Source organism: Mytilus galloprovincialis, chromosome 4, assembly GCF_965363235.1.
Source record: "Mytilus galloprovincialis chromosome 4, xbMytGall1.hap1.1, whole genome shotgun sequence".
Lineage (NCBI taxonomy): Eukaryota > Metazoa > Mollusca > Bivalvia > Mytilida > Mytilidae > Mytilus > Mytilus galloprovincialis.
In genome coordinates, this window is record NC_134841.1 from 85,982,896 (window position 1) to 85,999,595 (window position 16,700).

A 16,700-nucleotide genomic window follows, 5' to 3' on the forward strand; every position below is an offset into this window, starting at 1 on the left:
AATCCAAAGAATCTGATCAAATAAAATAACAAATTAAATGAAGATTCAAACAACAGTGAATCCAATAAAAGATAAGGCAACATTCACATCGATTATATCGGTGGTATGTGAATACAATGCAACCAGGCTACATGTTAGTCCCAGGATATATTACTCATGTGTCTTGGATTTTCATTGTCTAAGGCATACTTCTGTAGATATGAACATGAAAGTCTCATTGTGGCTCCTTCCGATACAAAATAATCAAAAGCAGTCTGCAAAGTAAACACATAACTTTTTAAAGTTGATATTTCAATAAGTGTATTGTAATAAAGAATTAAAGAATGATTAAACATTCCCTTTTGTCAATAAAATTGAAAATAAAATCAAATTCTACATACTATGACATTTTTACTTAAGACACGAGCTTCCTATTTCGACTAACTCAACACTTTAAAACTTGTAAAGTTAACTTTATTAGCAAGTCCATATTTTCGGTAGATTAAAAATTAATACAATGTAAACTAGAGGCTCTGAAGAGCTTGTGTCATCGCTCACCTAGGTCTATAATATTTACAATAATTGTTCAATATTCATATAAATGTTGATCAAGATTATTTTAGTTGAAAGATGCATCCAATGTGTTAGTCCGAGATTACTCTGACGTCCAACGGCTGTTTTTTTTCCAGACAAGCTGGGGCGATCCATGCACGTGGACGTGAGAGTAATCTCGGACTACCAATGTGTACGAAAACAATACAATATGAAATAATTACAAATTCGCATGCGCGTAGCTACGTTTACGTCAAAACGCCCGGGCGTACACTTGAATTTTGAAAATAAAACAAATAATCGACATAGAATAAGAAAATCTGGTCAAAAGCACATCAGCCTTGTGCTTCTTTTTTTAATGGATTGTAATTTTGAATAAAAATTGGGACTAAATTTACTCAAATAGATCATTTAATATATTTGTTCGAATCTTTTGTAAAAGTCTGAATCCACTTTGAATTCTACCTTCTTTTCTTATATTTAAAGCAATTCACTATCTGCTCAGATTCGATATGCTGTTTGTATTTTTGTCGAGCCTGTGTTTTATGTCCCAAAAAGGAGACAAAGTGGTGTCAATATTTAGGTTTCCGAATGTGGATAAATTCTTTTAAATGACTCTCCGACCGTGAAATTTTACGAAAGTTGTACAGAAACTGTTTATGATCAAAAGAGTATTCAGAGCAATATAATAATGCAATTATATCTTTAATTTTCCCGCATTTTATGGATAAAATGTGTTTCTTTCTGCAATTAATCTGAGACTACTATAACACTATAACACGACATGTGTTATAGCAGAGACATATAGTATTATAGAAACGAGAGAATACGAATGTATGAATGGAGGTGTTGATTTTTTCGCTCCTAAGATAAGTCATCTTATTTGATAATGAAATTGACAATTTTGGAAATAAGAACTTTCAAGTGTTTGATTGGTATAGTGGGACCTTTCGCCCGTTATTAATATGGTAAAGACGCTGGTTCTTTTGTTGATTTATTTATTTTTCGAAATCCAGTATCAACAATAAGTAGAATCCCGAGAGACATATTTATTTATTTGTTTATCACCTGTACCCTGGGGTGTATTGTATTCCAAGTGAACAGTAATTAGAACTACGATTTATATATTGAGGCTCTATACGAGTGGGTTAAAATATGGAACCAAGCCAAACGGACACATCTACAGTACTAACCGAAAGTAGGGATGTTCTTTACGGAGATCCTAGCCAGGACATAACACTACAAAACGTATATCAACTGCTGATAAACATGAATGGCAGACTTACTTCTATTGAAACGGGAATGACACAAGTCACCCAAATGAACAGAACATTATCAACATTAGCTAAAAATTTTAGCGAGTTAAAAACAAAAGTTAACGAAGTTGAATCGAAAGTTCAAAAAAAATAAATGTAAGGTGCGAAAAAAGTGAGTCAGAAATATCACAAATCAAAACACAACATGGAAATCTAGATAAACAATTAAAGAATTTACATGTCAACAATAAAGAAGTGAATAATAACTTACAGAGTTTAAGTGATTTTATGGATGACTTTAAAGTAAAACATGACAACAATGTAAAAGATGTAAAACAAATAAGATCTTCTGTTAGTAGGGTAGCTAACGACTTAGACGACCGAACAACCGAATTAAGGTCAGAAATTAAATCAGCTTTAAGTGGTGCACGAGAGGAACATGAAGAACTTCGCAACAAAGTAATCGATTTGCAATGCAGATCGATGAAAAATAACCTGGTATTCACAGGAATACAAGAGTCAGAGCATGAAAATACAGAGCAAGTAGTGAAAGACTTTATACGCAAAGAACTGCATATTTCAGATTGGATAGAATTGGGAAATGTTCATCGCTTCGGCAGTGGAGCTCGCGCAGGAAAAAGAGGCCGCCCGCGACCAATCGTAACCAGATTTATATTTTATAAAGATCTTGCAAGGGTACTATCGAACACCTACCGCTTGAAAGGCAAATCGTTCGGAGTCAACCAACAATTCCCAGACGAAATTGAGCAGGCTAGAAAAAGTCTTTATCCGCTCATGAAGAAAAAACGAGCTGAAGGTTGCCAGGTCAAGTTAGTGAGGGACATCTTGTATGTCGATGGGGAAATATACAATGAAGAACGCAATGTTGAAGACGATATAGCTATGAACACACAGACTGACACAAAAATGTCGCATACTCCAGACAAAAACCCCGTACAAAAACGCAAACGTACAACGACACCAAAACACTGTTAGCAACCCCATAGAGAGTCAGTTGTACTGAAAGACATTAAAATGTTAAACCTTAACTGCTGTGGTTTAGTGAGAAAATCGCAGTATCCTGAATTTATCAAATTGATAAGCGACCATGACATTATATGCTTGACTGAAACAAAAACTGATAATTTCGATAATATTCACATACCAGAGTATACTTTTAAATTTAAAAATCGAAAGTCACACTCTAGAGTTAAATCAGGTGGCATTGCTTTTGGGTATAAAAATGAAATATCTAAATACATTCATATCATTGAAACCAAGAGTAGCCTAGTACTATGGGCTAAGATATCTGCAGATTTCCTGCAGACTGATGAAGACCTTGTGATTGGGAACGTGTACATCCCCCCTGAAAATTCGCTGTACAAAATAACTGATGCATTAAACGAACTAGAACAAGAGTTGTTGACACTTTCTGTCAACTATAAATTTATTATGCTTGTCGGAGATTTTAATAGCAGAACTGCATCTGATATTGATTTTTCAAATATTGTAAATAGCAAACATGATATAGTTAGTGATTCAGATTTATGCTATGATTACTCAAATACTTTACAAGAGTTAAATATGCTAAGTATTAGAAAAAGTAAAGATATATCGAAAAACACTTATGGAAACGCTTTACTTGATATTTGTAAAAATAACAATTTGTTCATATTGAATGGTAGAGTGAATGGTGATAAAGAGGGATTATTTACATGTAGAAGTTCTAGTGTTGTTGATTATTTTATTTGCTCATTTGAATTATTAGATTATGTTGTAAATATGCATGTAGATACTTTTTCGTCTCTTTACTCAGATGTTCATTGTCCATTGACACTTTTGTTAAAATTTAGAATTGAGCAAAATGCTGATGTAACTGAAGCTGAAAACAATGATGTAACAAGTGGTAGTGAAAATATTAAGTTTAAAAAATGGGATAATGAAAATAAACAAGATTTCATTGAGAACATTGATGTAAATAAGATTGCAGAACTAGAAAATGAATTATTATTTTTGCATTCGAGTGTTATGTCGCAAAATTCTGTAAATAAATTGTCCGAACATATAAATGAAATACTTTTGGAATCAGCAGAAAAGGTACTTGGTACCATTACTTATAACACGAAGGTTAAAAAGAACACTAAGGAAAGCAAACCATGGTTTGACAAAAAATGCTGGGAGCAAAGAAAGTGCTCACGAATTGCAAAACGACGTTATAAAAACAACAAAACAACAGATAATAAAGTTCAAATGAAAGATGCAGAGAGAAAGTATAAAAAAACAGATGGATTGTTCTATACAAGAGTATAGAAAGTTTTTTAGAAAAAAGATGCAAAATTTAAAAAACAGTAACTCTAAGGAGTTCTGGAAAATTTTAAATGAAAAAAGAGAAAAACATAGTCCAAAAATTTCGATCGATGTTCTCTTTGATTTCTTTAAAGACTTGAATTCACCGGATTCAGTCGACAATATCCCTGTTTCACAAGTACCAAACCAGTTCAATGAAATTCTTAATAGTATCATAACAGAAAAAGAAATATTTAATTGTATTAAAGATTTAAAAAATGGAAAGGCTTGTGGAGATGACAAAATTATAAACGAATATATTAAAAGCACATGCCATATTTTTATGCCTATTTATGTTCAATTTTTTAATATTGTTTTCGATTCCGGTAAAATTCCTGAAGCATGGTTAGTTGGTAACATTATTCCTTTTTATAAAAATAAAGGTGATACAAAAAACCCAGAAAATTATAGACCTATCACAATTCTTAGCTGCATGGGAAAGCTTTTTACTTCAGTTCTGAATTCGAGACTATCCACTTTTTTGGAAACTTATTTATTGTTAAATGAAAATCAATCAGGATTTAGAAAAGGCTACTCGACCACAGATAGTATTTTTGTCCTACATATTCTTTTTGAACTATTGAAGATGCGAAAGAAAAAACTTTTTTGTGCTTTTATAGACTTTGCAAAAGCCTTTGACACAGTTTGGCGATCTGGTTTATGGCAAAAACTTTTGGAGAATTTTATCAGTGGAAAAATGTATGATACCATTGTAAATATGTATAGTAACATTAAATCTCGAATTTTTTATGGTAGTGTATTTTCAGAGTATTTTCCTTGTAATGTCGGTGTACGTCAAGGCGAAAGCCTCTCACCTTTATTATTTTCTCTATATATTAATGATCTTGAACATTTTTTAAAAGAACAAGATGTAGAAGGGTTAAAAACAGTATCCGATGATATAGAAATTGAGCTAGACTACTATTTAAGATTGTTTCTGATTCTGTATGCAGATGACACAGCTCTTTTGGCAGAGTCAAAAGATGACCTACAGAAGCAGCTCGACTCTTTGTATAACTATTGTGAACTTTGGAAATTGAAGGTTAATGTAAATAAAAGTAAAATTGTAGTTTTTTCAAAAGGTAGACCATTATCAAATATAGAATTTAAATATAATAATACTGTTTTAGAAATTGTGAATGAGTTTACGTACCTTGGTGTTATTTTTTCTAGAACAGGAAGTTTTTCTAAGGCAAAAAAGGCACAATCCGAAAAAGCCACACACGCTATGTACGATGTTATCCGCAAAGGTCGAAAACATAATTTATCTATAGAATGTCAACTCGATCTTTTCGATAAAATTGTCAAGCCTATTTTATTGTATGGAAGTGAAGTTTGGGGAGTGGGAAATAATTCTGTTATTGAAAGGGTCCACCTTAAATTCTGTAAAATTTTGTTAAATGTAAAGAAGTCAACGCCAGATTTCATGATTTATGGAGAACTTGGGAGATATCCTTTGGAAATTGATATCAAATTGCGGATTTTAAATTACTGGTCGAAACTTATGTGTGAAAAGCAAGAAAAACTCCCTGTTATTTTGTATAAATATGCATATAAAAAGTATGGGATGAGTATCCCATGGCTTAATAATATAAAATCTGTTCTTGATAGCAGTGGACTGTCATATGTTTGGAATGCACAGTACTTTGTTAGTAATACATGGTTATATCATAAGGTTAAAGTTAGTGTTGTAGACCAATTCAAACAAAATTGGCACTCTATCTTATTAGAATCGCCAAAAGCTATTAATTATCGTCTATTCAAAGATAATGCTGAAAGAGAAAACTATTTTAAGATCCTAGATGATAAAAATATTATTACTTTTTGTAGATTCAGGATACTCAGTCATAAACTTCCTATTGAAACTGGAAGGTGGAAAAATGTACCTAGAGAAAATCGAAATTGTAAACTATGTAATTCAGGAGATATTGGGGATGAATTCCACTATATTTTTAAATGTTCGAAATTTAATCATGATAGAGAAAAATTTGTGAAACCATATTATCTAAATAGACCAAACATATTGAAATTTCATGATTTGATGAATACTAGAAACATCAGTATGTTGAATCATTTATGCAAATTTATCAGACTGATTAATAAACAGCTGGACTCTTAGGGGAAACATTGTTTAATATTTTTTGATATAATATTTTAGACATGCAAAATGTGTTTTGTATATTACATGTAACTGGAAATATTTGAAGATCATACATTTGTATTAATTCTGATTATATGTTATATTATTAATGTTTATATTATCTCTGTACCATGGATTTTGGTTTATGAGAATAAAGATATAGGTTATAGTAGTCTCAGAATTAATAAGTGGTCGCAGTTTGGGCTTACCTTTTGTTATTTCTTCTACTTGTCGAACCTTCATCGAAATTTATGAAAATGTCGAAGAAGCTTTTTCTATGACTAATGTCTAAAGCTAAAATTTTAAAAGCATTTGTTTTCGTTCATTTTTCGGTTCTTTTCTGATAGACAGATAGCTGGACTCTTCTTTACGCAATTACATGCTCAATCTATAAACCTTCATAGATTGTCGTGAAAAATTCCAGATCAAGAGAAAAATATCAAAAGAAAATTTTAATTTTTTTTTAAATCCCTGTAAAGGAATGATACATTGATTCACTTTTTGTTTTAGAAATCCTGTTTTAGAAATCCTAGGTGTTCCAGATTTTTTTTATATTGCACCTCTTAGAAATATTTTTTTTCGTGTTCATTAAAAGGTGCTTTTGTTGATTATATGCTCACTCACGGCACCATTTAAACTTATTTAAAAGTAATATTGGTTTGGACGTTTTCTCTAAAACCAATGACCATAAGGCTAGCTTCCAGTTTAACACGATGAATAAGTTAACATATTACAAAATTTAACCCCAAAAAAAACAAAAACATTTAGATTCAAAAGTATGTTGTTATCAATGATTTTTTACTGACAGGAATCATTATGGTATCTCATTCTCGATAGCTTTGGGGGGCTTCGTCCCTTTCGAACCAACTACCAACAGGTGCTTTGACATTGAGCGGTTGGCACCCCTCATATCCCTCGCCAAGGTTCGGGCGTACACGTAAAAATGACCCAGCTACGCCACTGATTCGATTTACCTAATATCAGAATAACATGCTGATTAAGATTTGTATAAATATATATATCGTCCGGTAAAATAACATTTTAGAATACTTCTTCGCAACAATGGCATGTATGGAAACGCCAATAAAAGAAAAAATAAAGCACACCGACGAGAATTTTTATAATTGGAACAGACTCATTGACATATTTTTTTTTCGTACTACACGACCTGAAACCGAGCCAATGTCACCATAATCACTTCCTTGCATTGCTACATTTCATTCTCACATTTATACATATATTAACCAAAATACCTCGGCTAACACTTTTGCTACACCATGACCTCTAAATTCTTCCGGTACAAAAGTATGCTGAAGATCGGCAAATTTTGGGCGCTCCCATTCATACGTCAATATTGCTTTCTTGTTGCTTTTGTTTTGTTCATCTGAAAATATACATCATATAAAATGGCAGTTTGTGAGGCTTGCATTAACTTCTAAGAGTCTATGTGAAAGCAGTTCGTTCCAGACCAAACTAAAATTTATCAATTATGCCGGATAGTACACAGATTTCCCACTTGTACTATCATTTTCTTGGATCATGCACTGGACCGTGAAATTGGGGTAAAAACTCTAATTTGGCATAAAATTAAATTTAACATTAGAAAGTATATATCATCAATGATCATAGGGAAAATGTGTACCGTTAGTTTCAAGTTGATTGGACTTCCACTTCAGCCAAAACTACCTTGACCAAAAACTGGAACGGATGCACAGACCAAACTAGGTGGGACATATTTTTTTCTTTTTACGGTTTCTCTCTTTCTTCTTTTTTTTTGGCCCAAACATAGAAAAGGGTACAAAAAACCCCATCAAAATCCCAGGACACTGAATCCCTCCTATCAAGAGTTAAATAACCATTTCCCTACTGACAACTGATTTCGACCAATATACATCTTTTAAAAACATGTCTTGCTGAAATATTTGATTATCTAGTTTTTAGTTATCATTCATAGTATTTCAAATAATAGGCAAAATCGCAAAATAATGGGTAGAAATCGGCATTATTATATGTGTAATACTGGGTTCAGTACAGTTGATTATGCTATTGCAAGTGAGAGTCTCCTGCCTGAGGTAAAATACTTTAAAACAAATGACTTTACATATTTATCAGATCACGTTCAAATAAACTTATATATGAATTGTTCTATTATATCAGATACATGTATGAAGAAATGTTTAGATGAGAAGAGATGGCATTTGATAAAATCATACAAATGGACAGAATTGTCATCTTCAAAATTAATTGATGTTCTATCAACAGAAAATGTTAAAAAGGAAATTTTAGATTTAGAGATGGAACATTTTGATAGCAATAAACTAGGCGTTGATGGTGCAACTGAAAAACTAAACAAAATTTTACAAACTATTGCAGAAAATACATGTAAAGTCATATCTAAACCAACAAAAAAGAAAAAGAAAAAAATTAAACAAGTATGGTCAGATAATGTAGTATATGAAACAAAAAGACAAATAAACTATTTAGGAAATAAAATCAAGAATAACTTAAATGACAAAAGTTTAAAATCTAAATATTTTGAATTATGTAAAAAACTAAAAAAAATGATTAAACAGAAAAAATTTGAATATCACCAAAAACTTTATAAATCACTTTCAGATAATTTAAAAAATAATCCAAAAGAATACTGGAATGTTCTAAAGGCAATAAAAAAGAAACCAAATATTGAAGAAGATATTCCTGAAATTTTAATGAATGAAAATAAAATCATAAAACATTTTCAGGATCAGGGTACACCAGCCTCATATGATAAATCCTTTGTAAATAAACTGGAACGTGAACTAAACATTATAGAAGATAATATTGAATTGAATATGGAAACTGATGCACCAATTACATTTGCTGAAGTAAAACTGGTCATTTCAAACCTTAAAGTAAACAAATCAGCAGGTCCAGATAGAATTGTGAATGAAATACTCAAACACTCACAACCTGTGATAATTAATTCTATTGTAAAAGTTTTTAATTTGATTTTAAAGAGAGGTAATTATCCAGATTCTTGGAAATTATCTTTCATGATCCCTTTACATAAAAAAGGTGACAAGTTAGACCCTAATAATTATAGAGGCATTTCTCTTATAAGTAATCTACCAAAAATTTTTAATGCCATATTAAATAATAGGCTAATCAAGATTGTTGACAAACAATTAAGTGATTGTCAGTTTGGTTTCAGAGAAAATCACAGAACAGCTGATAGCATCTTTTTATTAAAGTCCTTGATTAATAAATATTTACATAAAGAGAAAAAAAAGATTTATGCCTGCTTCATAGATCTGAAAAAGGCTTTTGATTCAGTATGGAGAACTGCTTTACTTTATAAATTATGTAAAATGGGAGTTGGCAAGTCTTTTTATAGAGTTATAAAACAACAATACTTAAATACTAAATCATCTTTAAAATATAAAGATTATGTATCAGAATATTTTAATATTGCTAGAGGGGTTAAACAGGGAGACACACTAAGTCCCACTCTATTTAATGTCTTTATAAATGATATTGTAAAAATTTTTGAGGGAAATGATTCAAGTCCCCTTAAACTTATAAATAGTAAGGTAGGATGCCTTCTTTTTGCGGATGATCTTTTAATCCTGTCAGAATCAAAAGAGGGTCTACAAAACAGTTTAAATAACGTTAAATTATATTGTAACAAATGGCAACTCTCTTTGAATACAAACAAAACTAAATCCATGATTTTTAGTCAGTCAAAACATAAAAGTGAAACATCACATATTTACTATGAGAATAAAGCCATAGAGAGTGTAACAGAATATTCATTTTTGGGAATGTTGATAAAATGTAATGGAAATTTATCACAAAGTACTTTAGAGCTGACAAAAAAAGCAAAAAAAGTATTTTTTGCAATAAAATCATATACTAAATCATTGAATAATCTACCTATAAAAGTAGCAAATAATCTTTTTGATTCTTTAGTAAAACCAATTATGACCTATAATTCAGAAGTAACATATTTGGATACATATATTTCTTTTCATCGAGCCAAAAGCAGAGCCTTAACTTCAGGAAAAGAAATTAATCAACTTGATTTTATAGACAAAACCCCCATAGAAAATATGCATCTTAAATTTTGTAAATCTACTCTAGGGATAAGAAAAAATGCATCCAATTTAGGAGCAAGAGTTGAATTAGGAAGATTGCCTATAGAATGTTTTATTAAAACACAAACCCTTTTATATTTAGCTAGACTATATAATAATAATATTAATCCATTGTTAAAGGAAGCTTTTTCTCTAGCACAGTCTCTAGATTTGACAGGAACTTACTCATGGTATACATATGCTAAAAATATTGTCAAAGAGACTAACGTTGACCTTAATATTCTTTCTACTTGTAAGGACATAAAAGATGTAAATAAAATAAAAAACGATATAAAGTTAAAAATGAAAAATAGATATGAAGATTTAATTCAAAATAAATTTCAAAACATCGATGATAAAAGTAAATTTTTTCTCTATAAAAAACTTAAAAAAGATTACAAACTAGAATATTATCTAAATACATCTAATTTTCAGATAAGGAGATTAATCACTAAATTTAGAATAAGTGATCACTCCCTCTTGATTGAAAAGGGGAGATATTTTAAAATCCCAAGAGAGGAACGTCTTTGCCATAAATGTAAAATACTAGAGGATGAGAAACATTTTTTACTATATTGTGAGTATAATAAAACTCTAAGAAATGAATTTTTTCATCACATATGTACAGAAAATAATAACTTTAATAATTTAAATGAAGAAGAAAAAATTCATTATTTACTAAATCCATCATCGCCTTTACAAACAAATAAGTTAGGATCCTTCTTGAAAAAGTCATTAGAACTGAGGGCAGGGGACTCTTAACAACTTGTTTGTTGTTATACATTTTAATGCTGTTGATATTTTGTATGTTTAATATGTATGTATATATGTTTATTGTGTTTATTGTAATAATATATGTTGGTCACAAACTGTAAAGTTTACATGACAATAAAATATTTGATTTGATTTGATTTGATTAAAGGGCAATAACTTCTGAAAGGAGTCGTTATGATACTATTTCAGAAATGTTGACTTATAACAGATCGTCTAGCAGATCATTTTTTGCATCATAATGTTTCTCTCTATTTAACATAGTTATTACGAAATAAGACAGAATTGAAAAAAAAATAGTCAACTTCGTCATGTAAGGGCAATAACTCCTATAATAATAAAGAAGAAGGGTTCAACTGTAATACAAGCAGGGAGCATAAATTAGAACAAAATATAACCAAAAGCAGGAATATAGTTCAGCTATTTGACAGCAATATTTAGTTTTAACAATCACTCTGGATACAATTTGGCCCATATCCTAGGATAGTAGTTTCAGTTTCAACTGTTCAACACTGAGATTAAAATTGAACGCACCTGTATTCATTTTGATATAGAATTCCTTGTCATCTTTGTCATGACCAATAATTAAAGGTGTATCAGATTTGGACTTGACGTCTTCTTTCCTTTCGTGTAACTTTTTGCTGTAACTTCTCGTAATGACTCTATGCGTATCGTTCCCCAGATTATTGTTTGTCTTTTCCATGATGACAGCATTTGATAAATGTCCTTTTTGGATTGACTGAATATGATTACGAGGAATTAACGTCAGTTGAATACATTTCCTGAAAGCGTGAACGGATTTCATTTAATTTCTTCACAATTGACCTAAGAACAATAACACACCATTAGCTTTTAATACATAAATATAAATGTGATAAGATAACAGGATGGTTCTGATAGCACCGGAAGTTCTTAATTTTTAAGAAATAGTACTTTACAGCAACAAAATATAGCCGAAAACCTGATATAAATATTTTAAAAATAGGTAAAGCAACGTACGAAAAGAAATTGATACGACAAACCACTAACACGACTAACCTGCTAACTATCCTTTACTTTATAGGTTAAATTCTACAAGGTCGATCTTTTCACATTCAGTTAATTAAATCTAATCCTTAATGTTATCTTTATAAATAAATATTACTTGTATTCAAGTAAAGAGTGTGTGTAGCATGAGTGAGCATTTGTAGGGCATAAAGAAACATTGTTCATGTAAAACCATGTTAAAAATGCCACGTTTGAATCCCAGATTACAAACTATTTGAAAATATGAAAAATATATGCTCAAACATGAGTGTTATGATTAATCATGCAAGGAAACTGCTATTAAAAGTATTCAGTCAGGATTCTACTTCGTCAAAATTATCTCCCCATTACGCCAGTTTATTTTCAAAATCGTAGAAATGGAAGCCATTGTAGGGATGACGCGCTACAAATTTTGCTCTTGAAACCAATAAATTTATCCACATTGCACCATTACGATCCTTATATGTCAGTTGTATTTTAAAAGACAAATGTATCAACTAGCTAATGAGCATCAGTTAATGATCTTCTCTGCATTGATTCAACTTAAAACTATTGTCTGATCGGTTGTCAGGTGGAATTTTCGAAAATTCATAAACATTTAAAAAATTTCTAATTAATTATTTCGTGGAAGGGCAGACTATATTTGTTTAGTGGTTGAAGACTATAAACCCTAGTTATCACACACACAAAAATATAATTTTTCGAAGATATGCATTTTCATCATCCAACTTGAAAGACTGCCGTCAAGTACTTTCAGTAAAAAAATAGCTATTCGAACCGACCTACTCTGTTTTTGTGATTCATTAGATAGGTATTTCACTTGACCCATATATTGCATCTTTTAGTACTGTGATTTTTTTTATGTCATAAAGTCAACCTGTAGCTTTGATATATAAAAATAATAGAATCTAAAGCGAGACGATGTATGAAATATTCTTGATTTGAACGATATCAAGACAAAATATTCAACTCAAACACGCCCTAACATAAAAAGGTGCACTCGATTTTCTCCTTTCCATACTATTGTTACTCATTTTTTTTTCTTTTTCTTGAGTCACATAATGGAAGGGCAGACACGAAAATTATTGAACTGATAGATTGATATGTTTTCCGTCCGTGGTATTTTTTTTTTTAAATCGGAGGTTATGCATGTTTTTCATCCAACTTGAAAGATACCCATGTCGTCGACTTGATATCTAATTGTTCTACCTAACTATGTACTAAATAAATTGAAAACTTATGCAAATGGTGTTTTTAGAATAAAACACTTCGTAATTGAGAAGAAAATTGTAATTTTGTTTGTTTCTTTTAACTTTTAAAATTTTTGTCACTATAGTAAACATTACAGTACACATTTATCGCCTTCTCTAACAAAGAGCTTCAATTCTTTTGTTCTATTTCAACCGGATTTCCGACTGCATTGTGGTTTAAATACACAAAAGGGATATGGGGAAAAAACCAAGAGGCTCATATGAGCTTGTTATCGATCACCTGTAATTTCAGTTTAAGGCATTGGAATTATTTGTAGATCTTACTTTTTCATTTACACTTTCTCTCTTTCTGTAATAATATTAAAGGCATTAAAGTAATACATTATTATTGAAAACCCAAAACTGTAAAATTACCTAAAAATTACCTATAGTATTTCTGGCCAGTAACCCAACAATAAACTGTCATATTGGTCTGAAAATGCACGACAGGTAGATCTAAACAAGCTAAAGACTTTCACATATGTCAGCTTTGCTCGAACTTTTAAAGTTTTTTCAAGATGAAATCCCCAAAAAATGATTTTTTGGATGGATCAAATCCCCGAATAAATGAATAAACAAGATACAGTAAGGAAATTCAATAAAACTTTTTAGGTAGTTGGTCAAGTTGTTTCAGAGGAGAAGATTTTTGAAAAAAGTAATTAGACATTCACAAAAAATGTAAAACTCCCTTTCACTCTTGCTTTAACTGATGTAGTTTTTGATATATAAGCAAAAATATGCTTTTGTCCCCTATGTGCTATTTTAAGCCATGGCGGCCATGCTTGTTGATGCATCAAAACTTCGGATGATTTTCGGATATAATCCATAGATAAAATACCATATAGAACATTCAGTTAAAGTTTTGAACTCTTTAAGGAGTCAATTGACTACTTTGATCAAAATTGACTTATTTGTAGTTCCTACTTAGCTAAAAATGTTTGTCATTTACACTACTTGAATTACAGTTTAATTTCATAATAATTAACAATTTCGGACAGTTACCCTACAGTGGGTGGTCAAATTGGTCTGAGATTTCATAGCAAATAGATCTTGACTTATTCGTCAATTCAACTCCTTGTCCCTTTTGCACTAACTGCTTTAGTTTTTAAGATAAAAGCCAAAAACTGCATTTGAGCACTATGTTATATTTTTAGACATGGCGGTCATGATTGACAATGAATGGGCCAAAACTTCGGATACAATTTATACACTAGATACCCCGTTAAGGAACATTCAGTTAAATTTTGTAGTTTCAGAGGAGAAGACTCTTGAAATAGTTTATGATGACGACAGGCGACGTACGCCAAGTGATTGCTTAAGCTCACATGAACCTGTGGGCCAGGTGAGCAAAAATGTTTCTAGATAATCTTCAAAAACTAGACCATCAAACTATCAATCCCTGTCGTTCTTCGTGTCCGTCAATCAAACAGAAAACGGGGATGACTTACAGTTAAGAAACATTGAAACGAAGTATGAAGCCAAAAATGATGACAGATATGACATCTGAATTTTGGTCCCGTTGCTTAAGAGGGACAGTCAAACTCATGAATCGAAAATAAACTGACAACGCAATGAATAAAAAAGAAAAGACACAAATAAATAATAGTAAACAAGACACAACATAGAAAAGTAAAGACTAAGCAAGACGAACCCCAACAAAAGCTGGGGTGATATCCGATGCTCCGGAATGGTAAGCATAATCTGCTCCACAAGTGGCACCTGTCGTGTTGCTCCCGTTATTACAAATCCGATAGATAGTCTAAGGATGTACTTAGGTGAGGTTTTGAAAATTTGGTCAGATGTTCGGACTCCTTGTTTTTTCCCCAACGATACAGGGTAAAATGTTTTGCCCCATAACACCCAGTTTTCTTTTCATAAATGGCTTTATAATAGCTCAGAAAAGGTTATTTCCAAAATTTGAGCAGATTTTTTTTCTTTCCCGATTTGAGACCCAAATAAAACCAATGAAAATGTAAGGTGAAATTCACCTAAGTACATCCTTAAATTATTTTTAAGGATATTACACACCCGTTTTATCAGATGAATATCAAATAAAAAGATACACATAGAGCAGTAAATTAAAAAAAAAATTGAATCAGCAACCGAAACTTCCATACCTGGGTGCATACCTGCTCCTAGAATATTTTCAAATCCGGCAAGCAAATAAATTTACGAAAGATAAACCCGTCTATTTGTAATAAATTTAAGATAGATGTTAAAGTTGAAAATATATCATTTGAATGCATTTACATTCAAACTCAATCTATCGGGATTCAGTACAGAATACAATGATCACATTTTCTAACACAAACAAACAAAAGTAAACTACGATGATTATGCAAAGGACTATTAATAATTAATAAAACTACAATGCTAATCAGCCTAATGCCGCTAAATATTTTTAAAAATGTTCATTAAAAAAAAAATCGATTACTTTTGTAAATCTAATCATATTTTCGAACGCACCCATGCAGACGGTCTGTTTACCTCTTCATGTTAGAGGAGAGAAATTGTTATCGGAAGTTTACAGCCCTTTTAATTTTTTATTCTCTCAAAATCCTCTTATTCTACTTATGTTTTTGAATAATTTATAAACCATGGACGAAACAGAAAGAATAGCAACGTCTCCGTCTTCAAAAGGGAGGGAAACGGTATGTTATTACGTTTATATAATGGTTCATTCAGTTTTCCATAACCTTTTCTTTTGAAAATTACTCTTTTGTGTAACTAGCTTTCTTGGACAGCAAAGGTGAACCATGAATTACCAATTTAACTCCAAATATAATTTCTGACTACAGACATACTTTAGCAACTTATAAACGTTTTGAGACCTGCTATGACTTTGAAGTTTGATATGACATGAGTCAGGTGCTTCCCCAATGTTATTGGTTTTCAGAGGTAGGTGCAGGGTTTCAGGCAGGTGAACCTGGATACATGGCTGGCATCAGGTACATGTACATTATGTGGTATCAGTTCTATTTGCGACCAATACACTTTGGCACCCTACAAGTTTGCACCTCACATCTTCGTCCCCTCAGTCTGTAAGCACCCATTTTTTATTCAAATTCCAACAAATCGTCTGATGCATATAAAAAGTAGATGGTAGAAATTTTCAGTTCTAAATGTGAGAATAAATCAACAAGAACTAAATAAATGTTAAAATACAGTGGAGTCCCTGGTGTCCGTGCGGCTGGTGATACTGGGCATAAGCTGATTTCGTTATATCAACAAGGTGACGCAAATAAAATTGTTCTTGTTATTCATGTTA

The 16,700-nt window shown here is 31.3% G+C and overlaps 1 protein-coding gene across 9 annotated transcripts in view; it reads left to right on the forward strand.

Moving 5' to 3' along the window:
* Positions 1-15,933: 15,933 nt before the first annotated feature.
* Positions 15,934-16,700, forward strand: part of LOC143073243 (exocyst complex component 4-like) — a 46,974-nt gene continuing 46,207 nt past the window's right edge. For all 9 annotated transcript variants that reach the window (XM_076248624.1, XM_076248621.1, XM_076248625.1 and 6 more), the window contains exon 1: positions 15,934-16,083. In XM_076248624.1, the coding sequence (XP_076104739.1) occupies positions 16,030-16,083 (54 nt within the window). In that variant the 5' untranslated portion in view covers positions 15,934-16,029. The remainder of the gene's footprint in view (positions 16,084-16,700) is intronic.